General features: G+C 37.8%; 1 protein-coding gene across 2 annotated transcripts in view; it reads left to right on the top strand.

Annotated features, from left to right (window-relative positions):
* Nucleotides 1-14,278: 14,278 nt before the first annotated feature.
* Gabra2 (gamma-aminobutyric acid type A receptor subunit alpha2) overlaps nt 14,279-18,302 on the top strand; it is a 134,087-nt gene continuing 130,063 nt past the window's right edge. For both annotated transcript variants that reach the window (XM_048364540.1, XM_048364539.1), the window contains exons 1-2: nt 14,279-14,349; nt 16,828-16,943. In XM_048364540.1, coding sequence (XP_048220497.1) covers nt 14,279-14,349; nt 16,828-16,943 — 187 coding nt within the window. The remainder of the gene's footprint in view (nt 14,350-16,827; nt 16,944-18,302) is intronic.

Here is an 18,302-nt window from a genome sequence, read left to right on the forward strand (position 1 = left end):
CAGGAAAATGTGGTACATTTACACAATGGAATTTTATGCCTCTATCAGAAAGAATGACATTGTTCCATTTGTAAGGAAATGGAAGGACTTGGAAAAAGTTATACTAAGTGAAGTGAGCCAGACCCAAAGAAACATGGACTGTATGGCCTCCCTTATTGGGAATAATTAGTACAGGTTTAGGCAAGCCATAGCAGAGCATCACAAGGCCCAATAGCTATACCCTTAGAAACACATAAGATGATGTTAAGTGAAATGAACTCCATGTTATGGAAACAAGTGATATATCACAGTTGTAACTACTTTCAACGTTCTATGTGTATGTGTAGTTTCTATTATTGATGATGTTCTTGTATCACCTTCCTATGTTTGTACCTACACTATCTCTGTAATCTTATCTGAGTATATTGGAAACCGTGTTTACTGGTATTGGAAGTAGGAAATTCAAAGGGAATACCAAATTCGAGAGACACAGGGTAAAAAAAGAGAAATAACTACAAAAGCAATACTTGCAAAACTGTTTGGTGTAAGTGAACTGAACACCTGGGGGAGGGAGGGATAGGGAGGGAGGGAGGGATGGGGGGGAGGGAGGGGGGCATGAGGGACAAGGCAACAAACAGTACAAGAAATGTATCCAATGCCCAACGTATGATACTGTAACCTCTCTGTACGTCAGTTTGATAATAAAAATTTGAGAAAAAAAAGAAATTCATTTAAAAATAAAACAGAAATTGAAGCCAAAAAAAAAAGAATAATCAAACCATTATTTCCTCTAATATTTTCACACAAGTCCATGTTTTTAGGAGCCTCTCAGACATAGTCTCTCTGTTTATCACTATCGCTCTGTCTCTCTGTGACCTCCCTGTATACATAGGAATGTTTCATTTAGTAAATTACTAACAAGTAATGATAGATTACATTATATATTGAATTTTGTGGCTTTTTTTCTAAACAGTTGCATGACAGCTGATAGGCAGTAACAGTTATTAAAAATTTCAATCTACTCTTGATTACATTTTATTTTATTTATGTTTTTAAAATACTTTGATAAAACACAACTGATATATATATGTGTGTGTATGTATATAATAGATATATGTTACAGTTCATTTTGGCTCATTTTGTGAGTTATGTACTAACAACATTTTATAACCATTCTTGAATAATAGAGACATAATCTAGTTTGAAATAAAAGATAATCTAGTTTATTTACTGCTAATGACAGATAACAATGAGCAGGTTCATGGAGTTACCAAGTAGGAAGGTGTTTCCCTCAATGTCGGGGTCCTTCGCCCCCAGTACTCTCCTGGCCAGCAGGAGAGGCGGGAAGCGCACCCCAATGGGGTGAGCCAAGAGAAGGTAAAGAGTTGCGAACCGCCCATACCCAGCCCCACTTCAGCAGGAGACAATCAGACTGCCCCAGAGAATTTCATGCAGTCTTGGTTTATTCAGGGAGGGATCACAGTTTTAAAGGCCAGAGAGCGGCAGGAAGGGGAGGGCGTAGCACATCTAGCTAGGGGCTATGATTGGCGGCCTGAGCTGTCCATCAAAGGGTAGCCTAAATCTATATCACAGCCCACAGGACCTCCTCAGGGTTCACCACCAGTGGCCATCTTGGCTACACGTGGTCTTGAGGCTGGGAGGCGGGGTCAGTTAGAGCTGCCTTTCCAGTTCCCGAGGGAAGGCAGGCAGGGCTAACAGCCACCCAGCTCCAGGCCTGGGAAAACAGGAGGACCAGCTGATTGCTTCTTAAGGCTGCAAGCCGTGCCCCACACCTCAACAAATTAGAAGTTTCATGGTTCAAACTTCGTCTGCAAGAGGAAAATGTTTCAGTCTTTGTAGACCACGAGGTTTCTACTCAACTCTGCAAAAAAAAATTCCATGAAACAATATAATTTTTAAAAATTCATATCTATGACCCAATAAAGAACAAACTGCAGACCAGAATCACATTTCAATTTTAATTGATTACTTCTTTTCATACTATAAATATATATGCTCATGTGTTGCTGGGTGTACATTTATTTATTCAAGCTTGGCTTGTAGAATACATTTCTCTGAGTATATGGGTTTTTATCGAGGTGGGGCAGAGACAACATTTGTCTGACTCAACTCGTAAGGATTTAGACATAGATGACAAAAGAACCTTTCAATTATAATAAACAATTAATTTAGTAAAACATACAGAGAAATAACCTAAAATAGGATCATAAAAACTATAGAAAACATCTCAAAGATTATCCGATGGAAAGTTAATTTTGGAATGCTCGTAGATTCTGTATCTATGAGTCATGTAGGGATTCTACTTATTCCTGCACTCCTGGTAAACAAGAATAAAGCATTGCATTCTGAGCAGAAACTACAAAGCATTGATTTGTTGGGATGTTCACTTCTTCAATCCTTGGCAATGTATTATCTCTTTTCTTACCTTTGAAATGAATAATCCCTCTGCCTCTAGCATCACCATTTTCATTAGATGAACAGAGTTATACTCCACATTGTGAATCAAATGTATCCTTTTGCTGTTCTATCTTGATGAAATTCTTTACATTCTCCCACTGACACAATATATCAGCACAGTGTATCTCATAAATACACAACACATTTATTTCCCATAAAGACAGACTGGTTGTGAATGACATGAATTCAGCTTTTTTTTCTCCATGAACACCAAGACTGTGGCAACAATCCAAGTTATACTACTGAAGGGATAGAAAAGCCTGGCTTGAAAGTAACATTAAGCTGCCCATATGACACATCTTTCGTTGTTGTTGTTTTTCCATTTGTTTTTCTTTCATTCAAAAGGGATTGAGTGAATCGACATTCCTTTAAGGAGACAGACTGTTAAGCAAAAATAACATGGTCTCTTAAGTCATAGAACATACAACCACTCCAGTACAGTGAGCTAGGGCAATAATGCCTCATAGCAGGAGGAAAAATAGCAGTCAGAGATCTGACACATTCTAGGAACTGAAAAAAATATGCTGGTCTTGATGGGATGAGAGAAATCATGGTTCAAAGCTACACAACATGGGGCTGGGGATATAGCCTAGTGGCAAGAGTGCCTGCCTCGGTATACCCGAGGCCCTAGGTTCGATTCCCCAGCACCACATATGCAGAAAACGGCCAGAAGCGGCGCTGTGGCTCAAGTGGCAGAGTGCTAGCCTTGAGCAGGAAGAAGCCAGGGACAGTGCTTAGGCCCTGAGTCCAAGGCCCAGGACAGGCCAAAAAAAAAAAAAAAAAAAAAGCTACACAGCAGTGAAGGTATATGGGACGCTGTCTATGATAAGGATTTGGGTCTTGACCTTATGAGAAATAATAGATTTTTAAGTTATGCAGTGACAACATCAACTCTGTGTTTGGACAAAGCACTCGGACTAACACATGGAAGCCATGCTGTGCACGAGGAAATCATGGGCTTTATGTTAACAACCTTTAAGAATTCTTGTTGACACATTTATTAATTTGTTCATATGGTTATTCACCCAGATGTCTTCTCTTTTTGAACATTTATAGAGTATCTTCCAGATAAGCATCACTGTAGGGGCCTAGAAAGGGAAATAAATCAGTTTCTGCTTCTTCAAGAGCCCATGAAAGAATGAGCCATTTTTTCTTCTGGTAATGTGTTAAGTTGATGTTGATTGCCTACCTCAAAGGAGTTAAAATCTGAAAAAAAAATTGCTGCAGTGAGCTGTGTCAAGACACAAATATTTATATTAAAAATCAGTGAGTTACTGGCCATTTCTACCTTGCTGGAAATCTCAGAGAATGGCTTAAAGTTCTCACACTGCAATTTTAAGTTAGAATCAATTTTTGTTTTCCTTCATTTAGTAGAGATATATGCAGATTTATTCCTAACATGACTTCCTCCTACAAGCAGTTTTCTTATCCATTTGTCTTTCACTTGAACATTGAGAAGTTGATGTCACGGTAAAGCCTCTTTTTCTACCCGCTTCCCCCCATCTCTTTCTCTTTCTCTCTCTTGCCATTTCTAATAACTGTCCAATCTTTCAGCAGTCAGAACTCCTGCTGGAACTCAATGAAATTCATCCACCCACCCAAGGCCTGTGCCACACTGTAGAGAAAGATGAAGTACAGTTTCAGAAAAAAAACAACCAAACAAATAGTCTCTCATGAAAAAGTACAGACTTTGTCTCAACTCTTTCTGTGTTCTGTGTGCTTAGGTGGAAAAGTTAAAAGCAGGGGGAAAAAAGGATAAACACTAATAAAGACCAAGGAAATCATTTGATTCTTTTTTATACAAGTGTTGTTTTTAACCAGGAAATGGTTAATGCATTACTCAATCACTCAGTCATTGGTGTTTAAACATGGAAAGCATATACAAATTTTCCTTCTCTCTCCATCTTTCCGTGGTCAAGTTATGCCAATGATTCTTGTAATGAAATTCTACTACAAACTTTAGAGGATTAACTCAAAAAGTATTTAGTTCTAGTCCATATGTAATTCAAGCAACTACAAATTCTGATTTGTGTCTTCCCACTGATGGATCCATTGCTCAACCACATGGACCACCCCTGCACACAGACAGAAGATAGGAAGGAGGGGTCATGTTCAATCTAACCTTCATTTGTCCAATTGCCTTCTGGAGAAAGATCATATTGCCTTTACTCACTTTTACTGGGCAGAGAAAGTTCCATTGGCACCTCTCAGTTTCATGAGTCAGGTAATGTGTGCATTATTTTATGGACAATTATTGCTCTCTCCCAATTTTTCCCTCCTGTCCCCACCCACAAGTTGCATAGTTCACTTTCAACATAGCGTCTGGTGAGTCCCATGAGAATACAATATATTTTGATCATTATCACCCCTCTCAATATTTTGCGCTTCTACACACCCTTTTCTTCACTTTTTAAATTTTGTAGAATATACATTGGATTCTTGACTGCATTGTTCTCCCACCCCCTACTTTTGGACTCTCAAGGATACTTTTTTAACTTTTTACTCATAATTGGGAAAGATAGTTCTTTTTATTTTAACAGAGTAACTACAGCATAGTGACTATCCTGAAAGTCATGGAAAAGAAGATTTAAATAACTTCTAACCATAATTCATTTGAGGGTATGACTAGGAGCTGGCAGCTGGATGTCTTAGGTTAAGTTGCCTAGTGAATTTAACTCTGCCTGCTCATTTATTTTATTTTTAAATTATCTTTTAGTAATAATATAAGGAGATTCCAATTCAACATGTTACTCTGTGAGTACAAAGCATCTTGGAACAATGTCTTCCCCTTCATTAGTTCACCCCATCTTTCCCAACCTCACCCATCCCCTATATTTACCTAGTTCAATTTTCATATACACATGAATATGACAGCTGCACTTGCCCATCCTTCCTTGCTCCATCTGTGTGCTCACCTCCCCTTCCTCACCAAAACATGTTGAGATTCCTGGTGTTCATTTTGTTAAGTTGTACATTAGTTGTTCAATAGAATTATACCATTGGGATCCTGCCCTGCATATATCATACTTAGTTAATATGGTTCTCATTTTTCTTGTGACTCAACATGTGGGAATTTCTTTATTTCAGCTAAATCAGTAGCTAATTCAAATGAAAAAAATCATTTGACTTCAATTACAATGGAGCAGGACAGTATAATACACATGAGTGGATTTAAAATCACTGATTAGGGACTTCTGGAAAAATGCAAACATGGGTGTGGCTGCCTGTACAGGATAGGCATTTATATTTCCCTTTGCCTAAATGTACACCTAGTTATTTGTGTGTACTCATGAGCACACATTCTTCCCCATTTTACATGGCAGGTGCTTATGCAAATTAAAATCTATGCTATACTTGAATATTAATAAGGATAAAGAAGGGAAGAAGAGACACTAGAGAACAGCAAAAGCCAGAAATGCAGGACAGGTTGCAAGAAAAAAGAGGGCTACATGCAGTAGACTAAAAGATGAGGAGCATGAAAACTGAAAAAAAGCAGAAAAAATAATGAAAGCATGAAGCAAACAATATATTCATGTGGAATTTTTAAAAATAAGACACTGTAGTGTGTGTGTGTGTGTGTGTATGTGTGTGTGTTTGTGTGTGTGTCTGGATTTTTCCGTGATGGTAGAAACTTGACTGTGAATGTGAAAGAGTGGAATGGAGCACACACGTGGGAAAAAATAGAGGAGTCCAAAGACACAGTCCATTCAAGAGCTGTAAGTACAACTATATTCATCTTCTAAATGTAGAGCCGGGACTCTAACAGCTTTCAAATATTTCAGCCAGTAGTATCAATAAACATTGTGTGGAGTGGTGCCTCCTAGACAGTTGTTCTGGGCACACACATTTGCAGAGTCCTCACGATGAAACTGAAGTAGGTTCTAAAATGACTTTATGTTTGTTTGTAGGGAAACTAAGACAAGGAGATAAAGAAACATGTCTATGGTTATAGGATGAGTAAATAATAAAATTAATACTTGAACCCAAGTGTTTGAACCAGAATTTAAGGGTCTGTTGTTCTTGTTATTATGACGATAATTTTCTCAAGTCAGAGGTTCTTTATGTAGCTCAGGCTAGGCCTGGACTTGAGACTCCCTGGTTCTGCATCCAGAGTACTGGGATTATAGATAGGTGATACACTCACCTGACCAGAATCTGAGTTCTAAGCACAATTGTTATATTTCCTATGCACTGAAGGAGGGATTATGACAGTCATATACACATGAAAGCACTGATACTTGTCCCTACCCTAACTCATTATATTGCTCATCTATTCATTATCTATTTATTTATTAATTGCTTAAGGATTTTCTGAAATATTATGCATGTCTGATTTTATACACACACGGACAGAAAAGATTAAAATGAGAATCCTAGCTTTCAAGCTCACACAGTTTAGCGAGGTCTTATGATCTGAATGGGTGGCGAATTGTGAACATTTGGCATGACATTTGAAAGCTGCTTACATCTTAAGGGAAGAGGCCTAATGAAAGAGGGCAGTGCTCTTGCAGCAGCGGTCCTGAGAGCTAGATCACTTTACTCTTTCGACCATGGGAGGACAGAGTGAGGAGATAGGGTTTCATGTTGAATGCTTATGCTCAGTTCAGAAGGGATACGAATGAAAGTATGGTTAAGATTTTCTAATGGTTAGAAATAATTTGCAGTGCTGAAGTGTAAAAGAATCCATGCAGCTGAACTTAGTACTGAGAACCAAATGCATCAAGGCATGAAACTAATGGCTATTGGGAGATATGTAGAGTTTCATTTGTAGAGGAAAATATGATGTTTGCCAAATGAATGCTGACATGTGTTTGTGTGTGTGTATGTGTTTGCACCTACATATGGTAAGGGATGCACATAAATAGTAGACAAACCTGTATGTATCTATACATGCTGATTCCAGATATGAAACAATTTTTTAAATACTCATACTAAGAAAATATTCTGACTGATTGAGTGACTCTCTATTGAAATTGATTTTTAGCAAGATTCTCTTTGTTGGCTTTACTAAATGACAAAAAGAGAAATCTGTGGGCAAAGATCAACTAATCAGTAGGCTACTGTACACTGATATTTTTCAGTAGTCCCAGTCAGGAAAACCTAAGGCTATGGAATTGGTAGTGGAGAAATGGATTTGATAATGGATAGACAGGATGAGCTTCTCATCAACAGCAATATATTTGTGAGTTACTAGCTGGCACTGAGAATAATGAATCAAGGCTAGGTGACTCAGTTTTCATAATTTTTTAAGGTAAAATCATAATTCAGAGAGCACTTTTTGAAAAAAGTGGTCTGAATACAGATGGACTGTGTGCTTATAAAAGTAAAATTCTTGGAGTTACTATCACATATTATATAGCCAAGGATACACAAGGTCAAGTACTTCTTGATTTTGGAACCAAGTTTCTCAGTTTCTATTCAAAAGTACTCCAAAAGTCTACATTATGTTCAGGAATTATTTATTGAGTATCAATGAGTGAGACACTTTGGAAAATACAAAGAATCTGTACCAGGGAGAAATGATCCATATTTAAAATCATCTGATACCCACAATTAATTTACAATGGCATTATTCACATTTTTCTTAGAAAAATTGGCCTCTATTTTCTCTTTCATGTCTCTGACAGACAATGAAATGCTCATAGCCTGATTATATTTTCTTCCACAATATGTGAATCCTTTTTCCTTTCAAGATAGAAGAGTTTGATGCTGTAAGTAATGGTATTGGAATAGTCCTTTACTTGAAGCCAATTTTATACTGTATTCACATTTTAAAAATAGAAATTAGGTCCTGGGTGCCCTCGATTCTCTTAATTATTATTTATTGTTGTTTTCTTCTGCCTATTTTCACTGAGTACAATATTATTTACAAAGTATAGTAGTTAGGATGGAAAGTTTGGAGCCATATTGCTCCAACTTTACTGACTTCACCAACGTGAAGCCTTGAGCAAACTAAACCTTTCAATGCCTGAACTTTCTCATCAATGAAATGTGAATAATAGCTAAACTGAAGGTTATATAAGTTAATGCACTCATGAACACTATTTAGAGTGAGATCTAAACTGACATGAAAATGAAGATATCATGGGTTTATACTTATTATTTGAATTGTTTATTATTCACATGGCAGAAGCTGCTGATCATGTAGAAGCTTATCTTTGCACAAAATGAGAATTTTTTCTATGAAGGGGCTATTTGTTTAAATTACTGTAACTTTATGTTTTAGGACGCAATTAAGTAAGTTGAAAACAGATTAAATCTAGAATTTCACAAAAAAGGAAGAAACAGAAATTCTATACAAATTGTTCTGTATGTGTATGATGGGGTAAACATTTGCCACAGTCAGAAATCACTGGGATACACTGCTATTGGAGTGACAAGTGGGATACAAACTTGTAAATTTAGTTTATGAGCAGTTAACAGTAATTCTAATCAAATAACACAACATGCATAGCTTATTCCAGCCAGTATATGTGCTATATTTAGCTCTAACAAATTGTGACCTAGATATGTTAGTGTAAAACAGTAGTTTGAGGATCAGTTGTTGATAAAACTTGTTACTCCCACAGTCCAGCTGTCTTTCTTCCAGAATCTTTAAGTGTAACTGCCCATCTAAATTCAGCTGTCGAAGAAAACGTTATTTCATTCAGATACAATTTTGAGTTGAAAATTGATAAATATATATGAAATGCTCCTATCCTTTAGTTGTCCTCTTTGTTTTCATGATTTACAACACACATTTTGAAAATAGATATTCAAGTTGAAATTTATAAGGTACTATTGAGTTTTGTGAACACATTCTCAACTATTCTTTTTTTTTTTCCACTCTACTTCTTGAGCCACTTTCTGTTCATGTGGTGCTGAGGAATCAAACCCAGGGCTTCATGCACTCTACCAGCACTCTACCAGTAAACCACATCCCCAGCCTCTGTCATCTATTCTTCAGTACCTAACTTCTCCTAATCTTATGTCCTCATTTGAATGATGCTTACACATGGAACAAGTTACTTATAGTGCAGGCCAATTTATTATGTACTGGCATATTTAAATTTTTACTTATGGTGAGTTTTCTTGTTGACATAGTTGTAAAATTTGTCTTCAAAGTTTATCAAAATTATCATTGTCCATTAATCAAATTTTGTACAATTGTGTTATATAAATGCTATTCCTGTATAATATTCTCAAGTCCATTTTTATTCATTCATATATCCTCCTACCTACATATTATATATATATGTTTGTATAAATAATGCATGTATATTATAGAAACATGTATTGTATTTTATGTTAGACTATATACATGTATGCACATATATATTATGCACACAGAGTACCTTGTAGAAAACATGATGTTTAGGACCTCTTGTGCATAGGAAGAATAGTTTCCTATTGCATTTATGCCAAACTGGATTCTATGAATATCTGTTCAAAAGCATGAGCAATATTGTTTTTAAATTTTGAAGCTGCACAATATTTTAACATACAAAGAAAGAGAGCAACTGTACAATAACCAAGGTTTTTCCAATTTGTTTGTACTTGGACTTCAAGTGGAATTTCCTTGGGGAAATTTGCAACCTGCTCCATCCATTTATGAAAGTGATCAAACAAGTTAGAGAGGGATCTGTTCTCCTCAAGCCTTTATGGGAATGTATTACCTAGCAACCAATCAGATCTTTCTTCTCCAGGATTGGATTCTTTAGGTCATGGTCTAAATGGAGTGAGGAGGAAAAGCTTAGTCACAGACCACACACTGGCTTTTCAATTTCAAACAGTTAACCAACTCTTCATCATACAGAGAATAATTACTCTGGCTTTGTTAAATGATTGGGGAAACTTGACTTTGCTCCAAATTTCTGAAGAAATTTGACTGCATTAGTAATATGGCAAATTTTCAGTATACAGAAGCTATAAAGCTCAGGTCTGCGATCAACTTTGATCATTTCCTTTTCCTTTAGTGTCCTCTGAGGTGTAAATCATAGCTATGTAACCATCAGTGAACTTTACTATTTTGTGAGGAAGAAGTAAGGTTCAGAATTTTATAATGATTTAAATAATCTACTTTTTAATCTAGATCCAGTAAATGCATATACAAATCTGTGAACTCTTACATACTCATAAAAACAGATGGATAGTGAAAATCATCCAGGATATTTTGAACTTTATAAAGACAAAGAGAGGAAAATATGGCAATAAAACAGCAAATTTAGAAGGATGCTAATGAGAAAAGCTTTTTTTTTTAGAACAAGTCATTCCCTTTGCCAATATTTTGAAATAAAAGCAATTTGAATCAGAATCAGTAGCTCAGTATTCAAACCAATAGGAAACACCATAGCAGTGAAAAGAAATTAGAGTAATACATGAAGGTTTTAGAGAAATCCTGATGCTCAAGAAAGATAAACATTGTTGGAACACGGCAATTAAGGTTGGAAAGGAATCATTCACCACTCGACTTGTATTCTGAAATATGAAAAATTTAGTGGTGCAATAAATGTTGGAATGATAGAGATCCTATCCAAGATAGTCTCAGAAATGAAATAGGAAAATGCAATAGAGAAATGAAGTGTTCACGCTAGGTCTAAGATGTTTAGATTCCCTGGTTGCAAAGTTTAAATGGCATGCTTTTTATCTTTGTGAATTTCAATTAGACTGCAATGAGCAAGTCAGGGAAAGAATATTAATGATGGAATAGAAAGCTGGGTGGTGTTCTCTTCCCCCACAGAACCAGCTAAACAAGAGAACAAATGCTTTCTTTCTTTTTTTTTTTTTAGGTTGTAGGCTATTATATACATTCAGAAAGAGATGAGCTGTAGGCTTAAATGGACAGTTTGAAATATTTACACTGTAAAGGCTCTAGTTTCCTCTGCTAATCTTCAAAGCAAGTGTAACATTTATTGTAGATTAGTAATGTCTGTTGTTACAAAAACTGTACCTTCTAAGAAAATAATCTGATATTTGATTTGGGTGGGGTGAACAAGTAGCAAAATTAAAATGATTGGAATAGATTAACTTTGAATGCAAAAGCGTCAGCAAAACATCAGAATATCTGCATACTTAGGTTTTCTTTTTCTTTCCTTGTTTTTTTTTTTTAAGTGTGGAACGTTTATAACAAGTTCTGGAAAAGATAAGCACCAGCTCTGTTTTGCTTTGGTAGAATGTGCACAACGTTCTGTATTCTGTGCAGTACAAAAAAAGTATCTTTTTAGTTGCTGTTCCAATTGCACGTTTGGATTTTTATCGTTTGAGATAAAATAGAAATCAGGCAGATCAAGTACACAGCGCTGAACGTGTAAGCTGAGAGACTGAAATTACAAGTTTCTTGACTAAGGGGATAAAAAAGCCTAAAGCAAGAAAACCTCAAACCTTGCCACCTCTTCCCCACTCTGGGAATTGTATTGGCAGGTAACAAAAACAGCAGGTACCCCACCCCCTCCTTTATTTATTTATTTATTTTTTGGCTGGGGGTAACTAAAACTTTCTAGAGCTGTTGATTGAGTCTGATCACCTGGTGGGGAAAATGCTTGTGAAAAACAATATGGGGAAAAGGGTTGCTGAGAGCAAACAGGAGGTTTCTGGAGGTGTGCAACGTGAAAATGGACTTCACTGACCAGCGCCAAGGGAAGTCTCCAGACCTCCCAGGGTGGAAGGGAAATTGGTCCTGATTGCCAGAGTGGGAAGAAACACACGGTGTATGTACCAAGAGGGGCTAAGGAAATCAAAGAAACTTCCTGCGGTTGGTGTCCAAGCCACAGACTTTGAACTTGGATGCGATGATGACTAAGTACAGGCGTCATGAGTCCCTTTGCCCTACAGTGGGAAGGGTGCGTCTTTACCTGTTAGCCACATTGCTCCTCAAGGGATGTTGGGGCGCGGGAACCAGGGCGCAGCCCAGGGAGACTAGAGTCTCCCAGTCACAATGATTTCCCGACCCCACATTGGCACCCATCAAAAGCCTCTCTTTTTTGCCTCCCTCCCCCTAGCTCCAGGGGCTTCCGGGAGAGCAGCACTGGGTGGGGCGTGGGCTCCGGGCCCTGCTGCGGGGCGTGGGTGCCCGGAGTAGCGCTTGGGGCGCACAGGGGAGCCCCACACAGTCCGGGCTGCGATGCCTGCAGGTGCCTAGGGTGATGGGGGAAGCAAGAGGTGGGGTACTATGAATTGGGGTGGGGGTGGGGTCCCTGCCTTGCTGGGAACCTCGGTGTCCCTCCTTCCCAGCCTGACTCCTCCTTCCCCAGGCTCGGGGCTCGTGCCCGACACCTCCTGCGCGCAACGCGCCTCAGCCGGCTCACACCACCACCTCCCCGCCCCCTCCCCCCCCTTCCCCGGCGCCCCAGCTCCAGCCATTGCTACCACTCCTCCGACCTCCTCTCCTCCTTCCCCTCCTTCTCTTCCTCCTTCCCCCACTACTCCCCTTCTCCCTCCCCTCCCTTCCCCGCCTCCTCTTCCCCCCACACTACTCCCTTTCTCCCTCCTCCCCCTCCTCCCCCTCCTCCCCCTCCTCCTCCTCCCCCTCCTCCTCCTCCCCCTCCTCCTCCTCCTCCTCCTCCACCCATCACAGCCACTACGGACGCCTTCGCCTCTTCTACTCCTACCACCAACCCAGCGCTCTCAGCTGCTGCAGTCTCTCTCTCTCTCTCTCTCTCTCTCTCTCTCTCTCTCTCTCTCTCTCTCTCTCTCTCTCTCTCTCTTGCTCGCTCGCTCGCTCTCCCCCTCCCCCTCCTCCCTCCCTCCCTCCCTCTCAAGCTCTCTCTCTCCCTCAAGTTTCCTTTCTCATCAAGATTAACGCTAAAGGTGAAGAACGGGAGGAAAGCGTCGAATTCTGCGGGCTGTGCAGGTAGGATGGCACGCGTGGTTTCCAACCAAGACCTTTCCCCATTCTCCTGTGCCTGGCAAGCATACCTCCTCTCCAGGCCCCCCGGCCCTGGACACGGAGCACGCTCAGGTCCCCGCTTCTCTCCAGATTCTTGAAATAATCATCTCAATACTGATCACCAAAAGCAGATTTGCAGCTACAATGAGGTCCCAAAGCCTACCCGGCAGCTCGGTAGCCCGGCTCTTTTATAGTCTTCAACTTTGTACACTGTGCTCGCCCTTGCCTGCCTGGCTGCTGTCGGATTCGCGAGCTTATGCTCCTTCTCTCATCGTGGTCGTTGGTTCCAGAGCAGCTGTCAAACGCAACGTTTCGCAGCAGCACTTGATCGGAACCTCGCTGGGTCCAGGACTTGGTCTTGGGCAACGTGTTGGGCTGGCCAGGAAGAGAGATGTTTGCGTTGCTTTGATTTTTTCCCCCTGTTATTTTATTTTGTGTATGTGCAGGGGAGGGTGTGAGAATCGCGATGCACGGTAACGAAAGGGAGAATCATTGGGAAAGTGGGCTGGTGACTCCTTGCTTTTCCTTCTGTGGTTGCCAGGGTGGTCTTGCTAGAGGGGTCGTGGCGTGGTCTCTATCTCTCCTCCTCTTTTCCACTCACCCTTCCCAATCTATTCTAGTTTATGTCAGCTTTTAAGTCCCAGGCGTTGTGCATTTCATGTGTGCACAAAATAGTACTTGCTGACGATCGGGCTTGAGGTAGGTAGGAAGGGGAGTTCTTGGGAGAGTAGAGTCATTATGGTCATCCTGAAATTAAAAAAAAAAAAAAAATCAACAAATCCTCTTCCCCAATCATCTCTACATATACATATACTCTGTCCCCTGGAGTCATATTCAATAGTGTTGAGTCGAATTCTCAAATGTAATTGCAATCTTTTGGGTTACTTGGATGGTGTGAAGGCAATGTTAAGTGTTTGTTTATTTCCCCCCCTCCCAATGGCTTTGCAAATAGGGGTGATGGAGAGGAGAGGAAGCCTCTACAATATGCAGTCTCTGCTTCTTGTTTTCTTGGTGTGGGACCCAGCCAGGTGAGACATTTCTTGTGTTTGACTCTTTTAAGTCAGGATAAAGGTGTGTGTTTTGAATGCCAATCTCTGTGACATAGGAGAATCAGGGTATTTTTGAAGAATTGTTTCTATTAAACAAGATTGGGGTAAAAGAGTGAATTATGAAGTGGCGTTGAATACCGAAGTTCAGTACTTCTTGTTTGGTTGGTTTTTTTTTTTTTTGCAGTTAAATGCAAAAGTGATTAGGAAAATTTCTATACAGGAAAAGTCATGGAAGGAAAGGATGTCCATTTCATGGCATATTATGATAGGAAATAAAAGTGGTTAGGTTATGTGCACTTAGAATAATTCCAGATTTTTTAACACCAGGTTTCCTCCAAGCCAGACAGGTACTTTTACCAGCTAAGTGATTTGAATGGTAACCCAGGTTTTTGTTTTTTTCTTTTCTTCTTTAAAATGGTCTTAGTGCTTTCAGTCAACATAAAAAATCCAAACGATGTGTTAGTCTTAAACCTCTAGGTGGAGGTAGTATGCAATCCTCAATCTAAAACAATGTAACAAAAGCTTGATCTATTAATCAACTTTCCATATTATGTACCTGGAGATCTTTCATTGCTTAAATGACTACTGTCCAAATGAGTATTAATTTCCAATGTATAATGAATTTTCTTTTGCTTGCCTTTTCCAAACGTAAAATTAATTTTTGATGCTTTAAAAAACTTCATCTTGGTTGTTATTTTTTCTGATTCCTTTTTAAAAATCTTGTTTTTGACATCAGTGAACATCTCTATGTCATGAGGATAAGAAATTTTAAAAAGCAACAGATTAAAATCCTAGCTTTGTAAGAACACTCTCATAACTTGCTTTTAAAAAAGATGTCATTAAGTTCTTTTTAATTATTGTATTCCTGTCTAAGTAATGGTCAAAGTGTGAGGATATTTTCTGGAACTGAAAAGAAATCTCCTTACAAAGATACCATTTAACTGGAAAACCTGTAACACCTGAATATTGACTTTAGAAAGATAATATGCAAAGTGATTTAAAACTACTTTGAATGAAACTCTGTACTTGGACTTTTGTGGCAAGCTTAATGATTTGCCCTAGAAGGAGCGTAAGTAAACAATATAGAAACTTTTGAGGCTAATGGATATAACTGATTTCTTTATATACTCTGAAAATGTTTATCTTGTTATTAATGTTTTAATATTTGTTCTGCTCTTAAAGCAATACTCATTTGAAGTTGGTTGCCAGTCTTTTGAGATTCTGTATTTTTAAACAATAGCACTATATTCATTTATATGTGAATGGACTGTGTCAATGGTGTGTTATACAATATACCTTGATCTGAATGCAATTATATAGAATCTTTGATTTTAGAAGGCATGAATAATCTACAGCTAAGTAATAATCATTGAAAAATCCTCATCCCTTTAAACTCTCTACTAGTTTTCTGTTCTATATTTGACCAGCAATTGTCATGGAAGTGTTTTATTCTATTATATAAATGAGTCTTTTTTGGAGGCCAGTAATTTAAGTCTCTGAATCAGTCTGAGGGGGAAAGCAATTATGACAATGAAAAGGGACAGCTTGTCTTATACATTCAGTTGTTTCTGCACCAATTTCTGGATTTCATAGAATCAGGGTTTTGATTTTATGATGGAGCAATAATGGAGAAACCCTTTCTGGTAATATTTTAAGCCCATCTTCCTACAAATGTGTCCCCCAAAAGAGAGAAAAACTGGGCAGTTTGGTCTTGATGTGGCCTCCTTCCTCTCTCTGAGAGCAGGCAGGAGGGCCAACCCTTCAAGGCTCTCTGCAACTTCATGTTGCTGCTGATATTTTCAAAGCCCACCTCTAACTCTTGGCTATACTAACCCAGGCACTCAGCCAGCAGAGTTCCCCTGATGTCTATATTGCATTTGGCCATTGGGTGGAGGTATACCCAAAGTAAGAAAATAATCTTAGTTTCTAAGAGAAAAAAATAAAAGAAAAAGAAGGATATGTGTGAGGAAAATAAAGAAATTTTATGCTTCCAAAACAGACAATTGGTTTTCTAATTACTAGTCAAAACACTGAAGAATTACTTTAGAAATCCCTTTGATTACTGAACTTATCTAACTGCAGAATAACCATACTAATCATGTTGGCATGTGATGATAAGTGATCATAATTATTACAGGGCATAGGTTTAGAGAAAAAAAAGAATGGTTTAAATAGAATTATGTGTTAGAAAACTCAGTTTTAACATCAAACTTCCAAGAGTCTACTTTTCAGGATCAATTTTAAACATCGTGTTTGCCTTCCTTATAAACATACTGGTATTTAAAGAAATGGGGAAAAAGGAGAAAAATGTATGACACAAATTGGTTAGAGAGCCTTAAAATCAAGCCAAGGAGGAAGAGCACGTCTCACTTACAAAACATTCATGTGCATATATATATATATATATATATATATATATATATATATATATCTCAGCTTGTAAAATTATCTGTTTAGGTTGGTGCTGGCTAACATCCAAGAAGATGAAGCTAAAAATAACATTACCATCTTTACAAGAATTCTAGACAGACTTCTGGATGGTTACGATAATCGGCTTAGACCAGGATTGGGAGGTAAAAATAGTTTTCCTTTTTTTTTTTAAGCTTTCATAAAATAATGCCTTTTAAAGCCAAGGGTAGTATGAATGCATTGCTGTATAGTGAAAACCATAGATGAAATAAAGTAAGATGTATGGAATTAATCTTATATACTATTCCCTTTCTCTACATTTAATGATTTAACTTATCTTTTATAAAAGACCTAAAATCATAAAAAGCCCAGAATTTTTGTATGAATAATTTGAAGATTTATTTATTTCTACAGGGTTGTGTTTTCTAAGCTTAGTGTATGTGAACGTTTTCCAGTGCTGAGTAGATATGTCTTTGTCAAACATAATATACATATATAGAAAAAAAATATGTCAGGATTGCACTTCAACAAAAAGATTTTTAGGATTTTATAATGATAGTTCTTTGCACACACAAAATGGTATTTCCAAACACCAGAGCAGATTTTCCTTCTTGAAACTTTCAAAGATATCTTAGATACACATTGGCTGTGAGTATAAATTTCTGGGTTGTGGCAGTTTTATTTCAAACTTGAAACAATAACTTTCCAGTTAGAAAAGCAAATATATTTTTATTCATGAAGGCAAAGGAATTTGATCCTAGTTAATATGTTAAGATTTAATTATCCTTCAGCATTATTAAGTGACACTACAGAGTTAAGTGCAAGGAAGGTAGGTGTGTAAATCCTAAAAGGAGGCTGAGTCAAAACATTGTTACTCATCATGTATTATTATGTCTCTGTCTCCTTCCTTTTGTGTGTGTTTCTCATATCTCTTTCCTCTTTCTTTGTCTCTCTGTTTCTTTCTCGGTGTGCTTATATGTGTACATGTATCTGAATATCTTAATTATGAATGTGATACATGTATACATAACTTAGATGTATACTTTAAAAATTGCTTATGAATAAAAAAATTACATGAACACCTGATTTCAAAGATTTATATGGCTATCCTGGATATGTCTAGGTTTGGTGACTTTACACTATGTTTTAAAAAATATTTGTGTTTATCCAATGCTTGAATACTTATATAAATAATGGCTTTAAAGATATAGATAGTTGTTAATTTTAAGTATATCTTTGGAAATTGCATAGTTGGGATTATTCAGGGGTAAGAACAATTCAGAAGAGCCCCAAATTCTTGTTAAAAAATATGCCATGTAGGTATTAGTTTTGATGTCAATTTGTAAGTAGTTTTGACTTTGCATTTGAGAGAGAAGTCTTTGGGAAGAATAACATTCACAGACATAACACATTACATTAATTGGTTAATAGAAAATAAAAGGAAAAGAATATAATCTTAGTAATTAGCACATATAGCAAGAATAAGTCCATGTTTATGTTAGCAAATGTGAAGGGGAGCTATT

This window comes from Perognathus longimembris, chromosome 16 (assembly GCF_023159225.1).
Source record: "Perognathus longimembris pacificus isolate PPM17 chromosome 16, ASM2315922v1, whole genome shotgun sequence".
NCBI classification, from domain to species: domain Eukaryota; kingdom Metazoa; phylum Chordata; class Mammalia; order Rodentia; family Heteromyidae; genus Perognathus; species Perognathus longimembris.